Here is a 14,816-nt window from a genome sequence, read left to right on the forward strand (position 1 = left end):
ATGATCGATCAGTCGAATAGAAACGATATTATAGGCAATGAATTTTGAATTTGAATTAACAATCGTACGGTTATGGTGAAGGCAATTCTGAGATGGATTTATAAAAAAATATCTTTGTAAATTGGAAAAATTTGTTTTAACTTTTATAAAACACGAATCGATTATAGAAAATTTTTTTAAAATATTGGAGACAATTTTGAAGAGACATTGCGAGCACACATCCGTGAAAAGTCAAAGGAATTTTTCATCGTTGAATTTCGTTATTATTATAAATACTTGCCTTGAAATAAACAATTTATGACAAAAGTTCCTGAGGTCTTGTATGAACACGCATCTTGTATCGTTCAAATTTTTAAAATATTTCTATTACACGCATCGATTATATTTAAACAGCGATTAAAAAAAAAAAGAAAAGGACACAGAAAAAGGATAAAAATACGCGGATTAATTTTATAAGATGCTATTCGCAAGTTGATCACAAGAATTAAACGAACTTCATTGCTCATCCGAGGCTTTTCCGCTTGAAACTTGGCCAACTTGGCTATCTTTCTATAATTTGATCGGTCGATTAACACCGATACGAAACATCCTCTTTTCCCTCAGTTTTATTCGATAACGGAATACACGATTCGCTTATTGCGATGATCAAAAGAAGAATGTTCGTGTATTCCATTTTCAAACGAATAATTCAATAAACTGCGAAAGGGAGGATATGAGTTTGTGACTGTTTGAAGAAAGAGAAAAATTTCTTCTTTTGAGGAGGAAAATTCTTCTGTTATAAAAAGAAAGGGGAAAAGAGAAGAGAAATTCTCGTATTTTACGATTAATCTTGGAACTTGAACCTTGACCATCCAGTAAAAGAATGGATTCCTCTAACTTGCATTTATTATAATCGTTTCTGGAAAAAATTGTGTTTCAAAAGTATTTTATAATATTTTTTTTTTTTAGATAAAAGGGATGGTTTCAATTTTAAATCTTTCGAAAAGATTTCTAAGATTTTAGTTGGAATTTATTCACACAAATTAAGGAACAATCAATGGATATTAATTTCAAAATTTTTGAAAAAATATTACATAATCGATGAAATGAAACACAATGAAAATAATTTATTCTGTGGATAGAATATTTTATATGAAAGCTTATCACGACTGACTTTATCTTAACTTTAAATTTATTTCATTGAGAAATACTTTCTGTTTAATATAATCAAGAATTCTAGCGTAATTAACACACCGTATTAAATTATTTCTATAAATTATATTCAAAAAATAAATAACAAAAGATAACTAAGATAAATATCATAGCAGCTTTAAATTATCAACCAAGCAATATTTTTTACTTTTCCAACAAAGGAGATCAGCTTCAATAAAATAAGAAAAATTAAGTAAACTTAACAATAAGGAAAATAATTTATCACAATCCTTTACACCTACTAATCTTATCAATAACGATATATTTTTCATTTCAAAGCAGAAAATACGAAGGAAAGGGGAAAGAAAGATCGAAATCAGACACGGGTTGGAAAAAAGAAAATTCGCGGAGAGCAGGAGCAGGATGGATTTATCCAAGGGAAAAAGTTCGTGTTCGAAAAGAAGAAGAAGCATAGCCGTTTCACCAACTTTATTACTCTCGTTCGTGTGTCGTGCGGTGAAAATTCTACGGGCCATGTACACGTGAAGACTTCGATAAATTTTCTACAAACAATGCTTCCTGAATTCTTCCATGAAAAAAAAATCGATCCGTCCTTTCATTATAATTATCACTCGTTTAAAGAAACGTGTTGTGCCATTGTTGTGTAGTGAGTAAGTAAGCAGTAGTTATTGGATAGAGATAGATTAGGTCAGGTCGCGTGAATTCCATTGAGGCGAAACCTGAAGATCCTCCTCGGTGATGATCATTTGCAGAGAATTCGATCAGCGTCGTTCGAGCCCCGGCCCAGTCTCGGCGTGTAACCGTTCACCTGGCTGTTTCGAGAATCTGAAATTAACGAGGATACAGAAGATATATACGTGATTGTGCACGGGAGATTCGATTAGAATTTAGAATTTGAAATTGCTGCTTGAATCGAAACGTGAAATTAGATAGGACACGATCTCTCAAAAGTTGCTCGTTTTAAGGACGAATAATGTTATTGGAAAAATTATGCGAATTTTTATTTGATATAAAATATTTTCCGTAATGTTAATGTTATTAATATTGTTATTTTTTTTTTTTCAATTTATTTTCACGCGTCTTTTTAGAAAAGTAATCTATGAAAAATTGGAATATCGTAAATTGGAGTGACCGAATTGATTAAATTGGAATCTTATCGGCATACTTGAGAACGTGAAAGAAAAGTAGTTGAATAGTTTCATGTGAATGTGATGGAACGAATGGATTCTTAGTTGTTTAGACAAGATTTTCTAAATTCTTTTTCAATGGAAAAGAAGAAATTTGGAGATGCGTTACAAATGGATATAAAAGGTAGTAATTTGAATGGAACTGGAAGTAAGAATTAATTTATCTTGCCGAGAGTCTGTCTTCAAACATCACTTTAATTATCATGCTAAAAGAATAATAAGAGGAACGCTTTAGAATATAATTTTTGTAGAACAATTTAAAAACTAAAATCTGTTTTATTTATAATTTTACGTATAACTAAAAGATTTATCTTTTGATAAATCACTTTTTATCACTTTATTTATTAGCAAGCCAAACAGCATCCATAACTAAAATTCGTTCTGGAAACCTGAAACGTTAATTGGCGTGCTGTGCAAAATCATCGAAATAAAATATCGAATAAAAATAAAATAAAATTAAAATTGGATTTATAAAAACATTTCGGATATTTCGAAAAAAATTGTACTACAATCGTATCATGACATCCATCTAATCTATCCCATTCAATTTAAAATACAATCGACACAAAACACTTCGTAAACAAATCATTGTTCTAATTAAGAAATAAAAATAAACATTTTTATCCATCCCGAAAATCAATATTATTAAACAATTAAAAATTGTATAACAAAATAATGAATAATACAAAAATATAGCGAAACAAAAAGAGCAACAATCAAAGTCAAATTTTTGCCTCATCAAAATGAAATCATTTTTCATCATCTACATTTCACAATTAATACAATTTTAAAGAAATACCGACCGATATTTCCTCCGTTCTTTAAAGCTGAAACAAAAATTAAAATTATCCAATATAATTCTTCCCAACGATCAAACACCTGTCATAATTGTGAGACGAGTTCCATTATCGAGTTTCAACCGGCATAAATAACGCGTTAAAAATGTTTCATTCACCGCGGATGCCGCTTTGTGCGTTGTCATCCCGATGATGACAGAGTCGAAATAATATCTCCACGAGGGGAAAAATTAAATTGGCATTTAGGCCACATTCAATATTTCGCGTAACGATGATGATGTTGGATAAATAATTCGAATAATAAAAATTCGAAAAACAATTGAGAAACTGATCGTTCATCAACTATTATACACTCGAATAAATGATGTGGAAAAGTCAAGATGCGAAGTAAGAAGAAAATAAGAATGACAAATGTTTATCAGAGACACAAAGTTTAAAGACTTTAATACAATAAGAAAAAGAAAAAGAAGAGATGGGATTTTCTTCCGAAGAAAAATATGTTATCGAATAACTTGTTCGATACTTTGATTTCATACCTGAATTCAATAGGAGCGCGGCTGGATAGATGGATCTTCCTTCGTCGATCTTCCAAGATCCATCTTTGGACGAGCGAACGCGATCCGAGATTAGCCACGATGCTTCCTTAGGAATTCTGTCCGCGTGTTTAGTGTACATCGATCTCTCGAGAGATTTCGAAGCTGGGGAATCTGGGAATTATATGGTAATTTATGCTAACTCGAGGTGTGCTTCCATATCTGTTAAAATCGAAGGAAGGAGGGAAGATTTCAATTTTCGAAATTCGAATATATATATATATATATATCGTTTCGAAATGATTGTTGGAAATGAAATTGATCAGAAGTAACGAGATCGTGAAATTGAGGGAACTATCGTGAAACGCATTGTATCGCGTAGAAATTGGATATCAAAGTTTCATATCGAAGTTCACTTTCTCCATTTCGCTCGATCTTTGATTTCGAATCCTTGACGAATTATGGATACAATGGGAGAATAGGATAGTAGGACAAGTTACGTTATTATTGGCTATGATACTTTGAATACTCGTCACAATCCTAGTTCCATCTATCGGATGGGATTCGTGTCCTATTTGCAACGTTCCACACTGCAATGTTATCTGCTTTATAAATTTGTGAATAAATTTCGATCAAAAATTTACGTATCTCTCTGCCATCTCTTTGGGATCAGCTACGACTTCATTCCTCCTATTTTTACAATAGATATAGCAATTTCGATCGATAAGATATTCTTTCTTCTCCTACCAATTTTTCTTTTAATAATAAATACCGTGTGACTTAGTTGTAAATTCTCCGATTCCCATAATTGGCATTAATTAATTATTTGAACAACAAATGATTCAGATTATTTCCTCACTTGGATTTTTCACTTTACCTTTTATTCCATCAAATATTTTTTCAAATAATTCTATCAATATATCGTCAACTGCGTCAGAAATATAAATTTTCGTGCATAATGTACTACACTGTCTTTATAAGAAATTTTATTTGAAAAATTAATCGAATTGAACGAAAAATTAAAATTAATTTTACTTGAAAAATATCATAATTTATTATCCTAACATTATCCTAATATTCCCTATTATCGTATGACCAATCATCTATCATTTCTATCTCTTCACCATCCAATTCTCTCTTGCATAACCTAAAAATTAACCTGTTCATTTGTAATTAAAGAAATTATCATCCCACGCGTGAGTATCCACGCAATAATCTTTTCAATCTTCTCGATCAACGATTCCTCGAAGTATAACAACAAGCAAGATCGATTCGTTTAAACCGATTATTAAACCGAGCACGGGATATCAAAGTCGCGAAGAAAATCTCTCGTTTAAGTGGAACGCTCTGTACGCAAAATGGCGGCGTGGTATTGGCCATCTGTCACTAAACAAGACAAAGTACACGTGAAATGGGATTGCGGTGTAGGATGGGAGGGGCGCCCGTTTCGATGTTATTGGCGATACTTCACCTTCGTAATCTTTGTCCGGGTCCAGCTCGGTGCTGTAAAATTGAAAATCTGTGTCTGGTTCCATGCCACGCCGGTTGAAATTCAGATTCGAACGGCCGATCCTTGGATAGTTTATCAAGCCGGACGCCCGTCTGATATTGGGCTTTAACTTCTCTGTCTCTGAAAGACAAGTTAAACAAATTTCAATGTTTTTGATCGAATCGAGGCGAAGAAAGAGAGAGGGGGAAGAAAAGAGAGGATACTTTAACGATGACATGAAATGAAACATCCCCGCAAGTAGAATTATCCAAACGATAGTGTATCGAGTTAAATTTTAAATTATAGGTTATGTATCCATGTGTATAATGTTACTACGCGTAATACCATCTTGAAACCTTATGATCCGCGGTTATTCCATAATTTAGTTGAAATTAAGTTGGAAATGTTAAATTGATTAATGAGATATTTAAAAAAATGTATACGTGATGAAATTATATAAAATGGATCTCGTTTCTTTATCGAAATACGAATATTTATATTAAGTTACATTCATAAAGATATCATAAATATTCGAACAAATATTATTGTTATTATTGATATTCGAAAATGTGGTATATTTCTTTCTTTGAATCTTGGATAAAGAAGTGTGAAGTGCTTATATTCATTCACAAAACAGTATTGTAAATAATTTTGATTTGGAAATGAAAATTGAGGGAAAACTATATTTTGTTGCAAATGTGATTCGTATGTTGCAGCAAATAAAAGTATATAATTTTGATGAATATAATTAAACTCGCGTGTTCAAAGAAGATCATTTCTTTTCTTTTCTTTTTTTTTTTTTTCTTCTACTGTTTATAACTTAATGAATGCAGATCCAATTAACCACAGTATATTCGAATATTTCTACTTCATTCCGCGGTAACTTTTTCTCTTCACGACCGTGTTTTCCTCTCTAACAAAAACGTCAGAGAATTTCGTTTTTTTTTTTTTTTTTTGAGTTCTTTTTTTGAGAAACATGATCTTTTTTTATCCCCTCTTTTTTTTCTCTATTTAGGTTTAATTAGAAATGAAAAAGGCGGAAGAGTAAAGGGTCGTAAAGGGAGTAGATGTTGTAAAATGTTCAATGTTGCCGAATTTTTGGAATTAAAAAATTTCGAAATTTAATATGAAATAATAAAATGAAATATTTTATTAGCGTATCATGATTATCGATGAAACGAAATGCGAAATTAGGGGCTATGAATTACCCGTTACACCCACAGTTTTATATTAAAAATAGTAGGTATCATTAAAGTAAAATTAACGTTATTACAAATAAAAAAATTTAATTACATTCAATCAAGAAGATAATAAATTGATATTATAAAAAAATTTCATCTGATAATTTTAACAACAATAATAAAATATAAGTAAAGTTAATAAAATTGAGGAAATCGAATTTTTGGAAATTTTTATAAAGAAGACAATCTTTTTCCTTTAAAATTATCTATTACTAAATTTAAAAACATAACGACGAGAAATAAATATTCAATTAGTAGTAAAATTGTTTTCAACGTGTCGTTAAATTTAAATGTCAACAGATCTTATCAGATAAATTATTCGATTCAAATGCAATAATATATATTAATTAAATTACGTAGAATAGTAATTAAAAAGAAGAGAAATTACATAAAATAACGAGGAATATAAAACAAAATTCAAGAAAAAGTGATATTCATGCAAACATCTTGCCTCTTGTAGGTTCCAATTTCCAATCTTGTTCACATTGGGATACTAAAAGGACAGAATGAATTCTTAAAAAAAATTATTATTTCTTGCTCGAATTCTACGAATTTATAAGCTGCTTTCGATAATTGGAAGAGAAAAAGAAAGAAGCAAAGAATATTTTAAGAATTAGCATCCAATGATTAAATAAGAAGAAAACATGAAATGTAAAAGAAAATAATATGAGAAAGATCAATTAATTCGATTAAAAAACCGATTAATAACATATCGATTCAAATTTAATTTTAAAAAGTTTAAAAAGAGATTAAATACAAAAGAAGAAAAGTACAAAGAAGGGAAAAAATTAACAAAATAAAAATTATTGGAGGATAAGGAATCTCAATAAAGAAAATATATTAAGAGTTTTTTTTAAGAAGAAGAATATTATCTTAATTATTAAAATAGGAATAAGCAAAAAGTTTGCAAAAGTTACTGAAAGGCGAAAAAACAAAGAAGAAAAGAAGCAATAAGATATAATATCGCCGTTTCTATAATAAACTAAAAATCGTTTAAGAAAAATTTCCTAAAGAAAATGAAACATCAAGAAGAAGAAGAAGAGTAATTTCACCATGGAGGCTAAAACAAAGAGTAATAAATACATCAAACCCGTATGCAAATATAATACTAAAAATTATAATACTAAAAAAAAGAAAGAAAAAGAATCATCAGATTGCCCCCTTTAATAAATTAAACATCATCCCACTTCGGAACAATGAACAATTCCCCTGTTCAAATTAAATAAAATAATTTCATCTCTAAAACCAAAAAAAAAAAAAAAGAAACACACGAGAAAAATAAATAAGGAACAAGATGTCATAATAGCCCCTTCGGTTGGCGCGAAAACGAGGATCCAAACCAGGAGATCCACCAGGGAAAAAAAATAAAAAAAAATATATCCCTAGTACTCCAACGGACCGGAAAGAACGTTGCACTTACGGTTGAGAGAGACGGAAAATATTAGGACGACGAGGAATACGAATAGATGATTTCTCATCGTGGTGATGGCGCTCGTTCGCACGGAGATCAAGATCGAATGAAGTGATGCTGAGCCGAGCACGGGATCCGGTCCAACACTGAATATCCCCAGGTACCCGACGTCTGATTTTATACCTCGACCAGTTACGGGGGTGTGCGATCCAACCCCCTCGGTCGGCTTCTCAACCCTCTCTTTTCGCATTCTCCAGCACGCCCCGTTTACCCTCTATGCGATCGGTATGGTGATTCGATGGCTCGTTCCCTCGTATCCTGCTGCTACTTTCGACGCTGTGCAAGGGGACGATCTTGGTTTATCTTCGTTAATCGTGGCGAGGGTGGGCTCGGTTTTTATTTAGGATTAGACGAGTTTGAACCATGGAAAGAGAGGGAGGTGAAATGTGCTTTCGAATGGGGAGATTGGGGGGATGATTGATATTAAATATCGAGTTAAAAGTTTGTAAAGGTAATTCGTGATTAAAAGAGAGTTTGCGAGAAAGTTGAAATTTGACAATAAAAAATGGGGGGGGAGGAAAGAATATTTAATTAGAAAATTTTCCATTCGTTCATGCTAATACGAAATGAAGATTTCATATTTATAAGAAGTAGTCTATTGTAATTGATATTAATATAAATATTAATTCTTTTAGTTTCTTCGTAGTATTATCTAAATCTAGATAAAAGAAGAAATAAAAGTGAAGAAAAGTAACAAAAGAAATATAGAGGAAATTCCTTTTTATATAGAATATAGTTATTATATTATTAATAAACAAAATTCTATAATACAAAATGATTGGAAAAAAGAATTGAAATGTCGCTTTAGTTAGCCTTTAAAGGCTTAATATTCAGAATCGTCGAAGTATTTGATTTAAATTAAATTAATTTTTTGAAGGATGTAGGAGTTTCGAAGGATTTTCAGAGATTTTCTGAGATTTTAGGATTGGAATATTGACGAAGAAAAAAGTGAGATTTATAATATATATATTTATATTTAATTTATATTTATCTAAAATATTTATTATGAAAAAATATAATCGTAATAAACGGAATAAATTGAACCGCATTTGAAGATAGGAAATTCGAGATAAATTTTCAGTTGATAGAAGGAAGAACGTTTACTTTTTGCTATCACTTGATCGGAATCATATTCCACGGAATACAAATGTAAATATTGAGAGATATAAGAAAAATTTTTCATACACTTGGGGACGATATTTTAAATCATTGAATCATGAAAATTCTGCGAACTATATGATCTAAGCAAAATATTTTATATGTTTCTAACAAAATTTTTTGTTTTCTCTTTTAAAGCAAATCTTCCCTTATAAACCAGTTGCTATTGATAAAACATTTCCATGTTGATGATGCATTCATTTACATATTTTTTAAAAAGAATTTTCAATTTTACAAATTGGTGTTGTAATAAAATTCTAATCCATCCTGTTTATTTCATTACAATAATAAAACAGTTAGGATATCTTTATCGTAGATTTTTTTTTCTTAATTTACACGAAATTCCATTTTCCATTTTCATTATTTTACATATTTGTGTCATATGTCGAATTATCGTAAACTGAATTAATTTCACGTGAAACATTGTTTCTCTCATTGTTTCGCATAAATTTTAATAATCTGTATTAAAATGTTTCGATGATATTTTTTGATTTTTCTCGTTCTCGAATCAGAAAATCATCGATCATGAATTCTGAAAATCGACATAGAGTCGTCCTAATTTACACAAACTTTTTCAAATATTAAATTCACGTTTCGATCATCTTCTTCGACATCTTTCAAATTCAAACTGATAAAAAATTTATGCGAGTATCATGAAGATTGTTGCATGTTTAACACTCGTTTCGCTTGATAAATTTCTTTGATGTAGTTTTTGATAATAGAATTGAAAATTTAACATACCTATGCTAATTTCAAACTTGTAATAACGACATTTCACATGCACCATTCCGATAGCAAGAAACCAAGTCCCTGGGCGTGAATTTAAACGATTTAGATTGCAATCAGGAAATCTTGGTAACTGAATTAAAATCAATTTTCTTGCTGTTAAAAAATTAGAAAAAAAAAAAAAAAGAATTGCGAACATGAATCTACTATAAATTTTCAATATTCTCAAATAATTATTATTATTAATATAAAATTAATGTTGCATGTATCGATGAAGATTCCTTTCAATTTACATAAATCTTTGATTAAAGATTAAAAAAAGTGGTCATTTTCATAAATTCTTGAATTTTGTTGAAACGCATAACGATTTTAAATTTGATGGATGTTTGAATTGAAAATTAAAAGTTCTAATCTGAATATTTCTCTGAGATAATAAAATTTTAAGCAAAGTTTTTTTTTTTTTTTCTTAAATTCTTGGATTCTGTGAAAATCATTCAATTTGATAGATCTCTGATTAAACTGGCAAAAAAGTTTTTTCCTTCCTTTAAATTTCTAATAAAATTCAAAGGATCCCAAATTTCCATCTACATCAATACACAACATTTTTTCCAAAAATATTTATTTTAACACAAACAATAAAGAATCTTATCGTTTATCGTTCGTGACGATAGAGAAAATAATTAGAGTTAAAGAACTAAAAGGGGGAAGAAAAACGTATATAATATATTATATACGACGACGAGAGTGGAAATCGAATTAAAGTTAAAACCGGTTTAATTGAGGCAACCGGCTATTACATATTTAAAATTTGTGGTCGCGATTTCCATAACGCGACGAGTTTGAATTAGCTATATCTGTCCGCTCGTGACGTGTACAGTGTCAGTTTTTATTTTTTGGAGCAATTAAACCGCAGTCATTCTCCCGCACAATGGTGTTTCCCATTACGCGTTAGGTAACGGGCAAACAATTTTACGAATTATTTCGATATCGGATCAAATTCACTCGTTTTCAATTTTTTCCTGCTGTTTAAAATTCACCCATTTGATGTTGACCATTTCTTTTCACACTTTTTTTTTTTTTTTTTTTTTCGTGATTCAATCAACAAATCTTTTTTAGAAATAAATACTTTTAAAATTCTGATAAAATTTTTGAACGAATTATATTCTTTTTATTTATCGTGGATACTAGCAGTTTAATATTTAATTGTTCTTAAGTTGCATGTAAATTTAATCCTTCGCGAATTTTTCTAAAATTTATCGTTCATTATATTCAAAATATGATATGTTTGTATTAATATTAATGTGAAAAGTTTTTATATGATATAAAAAAGGTACGAGATGTGATGAAAAATAAATTACATGTCAATAATACAATTATAATCGAGTGGAATTTGACAAGAATGAAATATTTATGTCGTTTTAATATACTGAGAAAAGAGAAAAATGTAACGAAAAACAGAGGGGAAGATTCATAAAGAAAGTCAACAAGAATACAAGAAATAAGATAGTTCTTTGCTTCCTGAATCTATTTCCTTCTATGGTTTCTTTTCTACCGAAAGAAACATTTGTAGAGTCGTGCTTTTGATAAAGAAAACGACAGCTTTCAGTCTTGGAAACAAATGGATATGGTGAAAATTATGAAAAGAAATGAAGGAAAGAAACATTTTTACCTGTTAATGTCGTGTATAATGCTGGTCGATGTATAAATGTTGAATTGGAGAGTAAAGATTGTCGCAAATAGAAAAATATTTCTCAAATTAAAAGCAACGAAAAAAGGATAAGTTGATAAAAATGTGTATTTTTAAAAAAAAATAATTTGCAAATATTTCTAATTACGAAGGCTTAATTAATTTTTAGTTGTGTCAGTTAACATCGTTAAAATTTTTTACTCCACATTTATTTTTTAAAACATATTTAAATTTTCTCATTAGATTTTATTGCAATATGTACAATTTCACAATATCTTTTGTTTTTATAATTTATTTCGACAAAAACAGCTTTTTTTATAAATGATAATTATGCATACATTATTAAAATAAAATAAGGATAAAAGAAAAATATCAAAATTATACGTGATTATTTCTTTAATTATAATGACGATCTTCTAAATTAATCTTCTAAATTAAATGTACAAAAATTTTTATTCAATTTCTAAAGCATTACAATAACGAACATAAAAAAAGATCCTCACAATATAAAGAAACAAATAGAAATAATTTTTCCAAATTTTCTTTTTTTTCTCTCAAAAATTAGAATTTAAAAAATCGACTTGCTCAACTTTTCTAACACGTATATTCAATTAAACGGATTACATTTAACAAATATCCTTTTCATCCAAAGATTCAGCCTTCGAAAAGTAAAAAGAAGGCTATCAAGTGTCACGTGTCGACGTAATTTTTAATTTGTAACAAAAGTGGTGACAGTAAAAGTCGTGGAAACGATATTTTATCGTTGGTATCGTTTCGTCGTCCGAAACTGTTCGAAGTTTCGCCGATGCAATTATATCGTAGCCGTAAACAAAAAGTTTATTCTTGGGGCAGTAAAGGCAGCGTTTACGAGTCGAATTGCGCTGGTTAATTACTCGAGAAAAATCTTAACGTGTTACGGAGGATTTTCGTGGTGATCAACGGTCTTTTCGGCGATAATCATTCGTTTCGCGCCCCTTAAAACATTTTAATCCTCGTCGTGAATTTATTTAAATGAAGGACTTTAATATAGGTTAAGTCGACGTAAGGCGGACATGTTGTTCATTAAAGGGTAATGGCTGATATTCTTAAGAAGAGGCATATTATGTAGACACATATTAATAGAAAAAAAAAAAAGAAAAATAATTTGATACAATGTACCTTTAATAAGAGATTTAATAAAAAGTTTCTAAAAATGTTAATATTATAATAAATGCAAGAGGAGAAGAGGAGGTAATATTAATTATATTCCTTTTATGTTCTGTGTAGTAGATATAATTTGTTTTAATAAAATTTAATATTAATTTTGTTAAAAAATCGTGCGAGTAAGTTTGCTATGAAAATTTGTTTTTTTCGAAATTGATAGCTATTATAGGAATTTTATTTTTAATTTATAACTCCTAGATTTTCTCGCCAATAAAATTTATAAGGCGTAATTCAAATGTTTCTTGGTAAAAGGTTTTTTTTAGTAAAAGAATTTCTTCAATTGAGTTTGCCAAAAACAACATCAAACTTGTTATTGTATCATTGTTGCTGTTATTATTATTATTTTTTATCGTTATTGTTGTAACTCGATAATATGATTTAATGAAAGATCGTGCATTCAATGATCCCTTAAAAGTTAAAAACAAAACTATCTTCCATTGACCGCAGCCACTTAATTCTTTCCGTTGAAAAAAGACATTGGTTTCGAACGATTGGAGAAATAAAAGAAAATAGAGAGACTGATCTAAAATCGATTCCTGAAACTGCTTATAAAGAGAGTTTCCATAAATGGGAAAGCATTTGGAATCATGTATATTTACCGAAAGAATGCGACTTTGAATGCGACTATTACAATGCAGATTTCCCAAATAAAACGTTACGCTTCCTTACCAAATCTCTTATTTACTTATACGCTGTTCTAAAATGGATAACATGATAATTCACAGCACAGTAATAAAAAAAAAAAAAAAAATTTCCAACTTGAGAGAAATTAAATTTCAAAAGATATTTGTGACAACAAAGGTAGATCGAAGAATAATAGAATTATCCAACGTGTTGGATAATCGAGCAGGAAATGAAAAGTTGAATAATAATTATCGAACAATAAGGATTGTTCTCATATTCTATTTATAAGACACAAATGAATGTAATGATTATCCAGGATAATCCAAGTACACAATGACGCGTGTTGCCCGATCATAGGGATCGTACAAGATTTATAAACGCGTGATATGTGCATAATAACGCAGATTATACCGTTATTAGTTAATCGATGTTGCACATCCGAGTTCCTGCGACATACAACGTATCAAGATGTTTTAATCACTTCGATTTTTCATCGACATGATCTGCAACAATAGTAGGATTGCGTGAATTTTTATTTCGATGATCGTATCTTGAAGATCTTACAACGATAGAAAGAAATATATTCTGAATATTTTATACTGTAAATATATCTATGATATATTTCTTATTGATAATAATTTTTTGATAACTTTTTTTTTAATTTTTTCGATTTTTGTTTCGATGATCGTATCTTGAAGATCTTACAACGATAGAAAGAAATATATTCTGAATATTTTATACTGTAAATATATCTATGATATATTTCTTATTGATAATAATTTTTTGATAACTTTTTTTTAATTTACTCTATCGTTCAATCAATGTGTGAATGAATTGATTTTGAGACATGTTACGTGATATGCAAAAAATATGTAACACAAGATTTGTAACGTAAGATTTATTTGTTGTTTCCTGTATGAAAGGAAAATTGGAAAATGGAGAAAAGAAATAGATCTTTCAAGGGGATTCGGTTTTTGTAATAAAAATGCCATATTCGCTGATCTACTGGATTCATTCAAGTCGAATTCAATCTTCGTTTACTTATCAAAAAGTAAACTCTCCTTTGCATTCACATTTTTCTCTTTCTTTTTAAAATTATCCTTTTTTTCAATCAATAGCGTTATACATTCGTACTTTTTGCTTCCTAATTTGTCATAAGAATCTAAAGCATTCGTAATAAACATCCTTTCGTTTCATTCGCACATTTCTAACATCGAAGACTTTTAAAAAGTTACTTTTCATTTCTTAAAAAATTTTTGTAATCTTTAAGATTAAAATTAGATTAATGAAAAATGAAATAGTTCTGATCCAATTTTCTTTTTACTTATCAACGTGATACGTATTATTTCTTGAAGGAACAATCCAAAAGATGCTGTGAAATGCTACAATATTGTTTCAGAACTTGGTTGCTTCACGCCATGAATCTTCAGGATAATCGTGCAACTTTCTTATGAGCTTAAAACTCGAGAGAAAAGTTGAAAATATGAATTAATCGTTCGAAAAAAAATCTCAATATTATCGGTTTAAAGACAAACTTGTATTATAATA

At 29.4% G+C, this 14,816-nt stretch overlaps 1 protein-coding gene across 2 annotated transcripts; it reads right to left on the bottom strand.

The window, feature by feature from the left end:
• Positions 1-1,605: 1,605 nt before the first annotated feature.
• Positions 1,606-7,963, bottom strand: LOC105736984 (CAPA peptides). Of its 2 annotated transcripts, XM_012493978.3 has the most exons (5): positions 7,820-7,943; positions 6,851-6,892; positions 5,141-5,299; positions 3,673-3,843; positions 1,606-1,977 (listed from the first exon to the last, which is right to left on the bottom strand). In XM_012493978.3, the coding sequence occupies exons 1-5, from the start codon at positions 7,875-7,877 to the stop codon at positions 1,895-1,897; spliced, it is 513 nt and encodes a 170-aa protein (XP_012349432.3). In that variant the 5' UTR covers positions 7,878-7,943; the 3' UTR covers positions 1,606-1,894. The 2 variants fall into 2 exon arrangements, with proteins under 2 accessions (XP_012349432.3, XP_012349431.3); XM_012493977.3 differs by lacking the exon at positions 6,851-6,892 and having other exon boundaries at positions 7,820-7,963.
• Between the last annotated feature and the right edge of the window lie 6,853 nt (positions 7,964-14,816).

This window comes from Apis florea, unplaced genomic scaffold, assembly GCF_048593485.1.
Source record: "Apis florea isolate Af1SG1 unplaced genomic scaffold, ASM4859348v1 contig_2274_pilon, whole genome shotgun sequence".
NCBI lineage: Eukaryota > Metazoa > Arthropoda > Insecta > Hymenoptera > Apidae > Apis > Apis florea.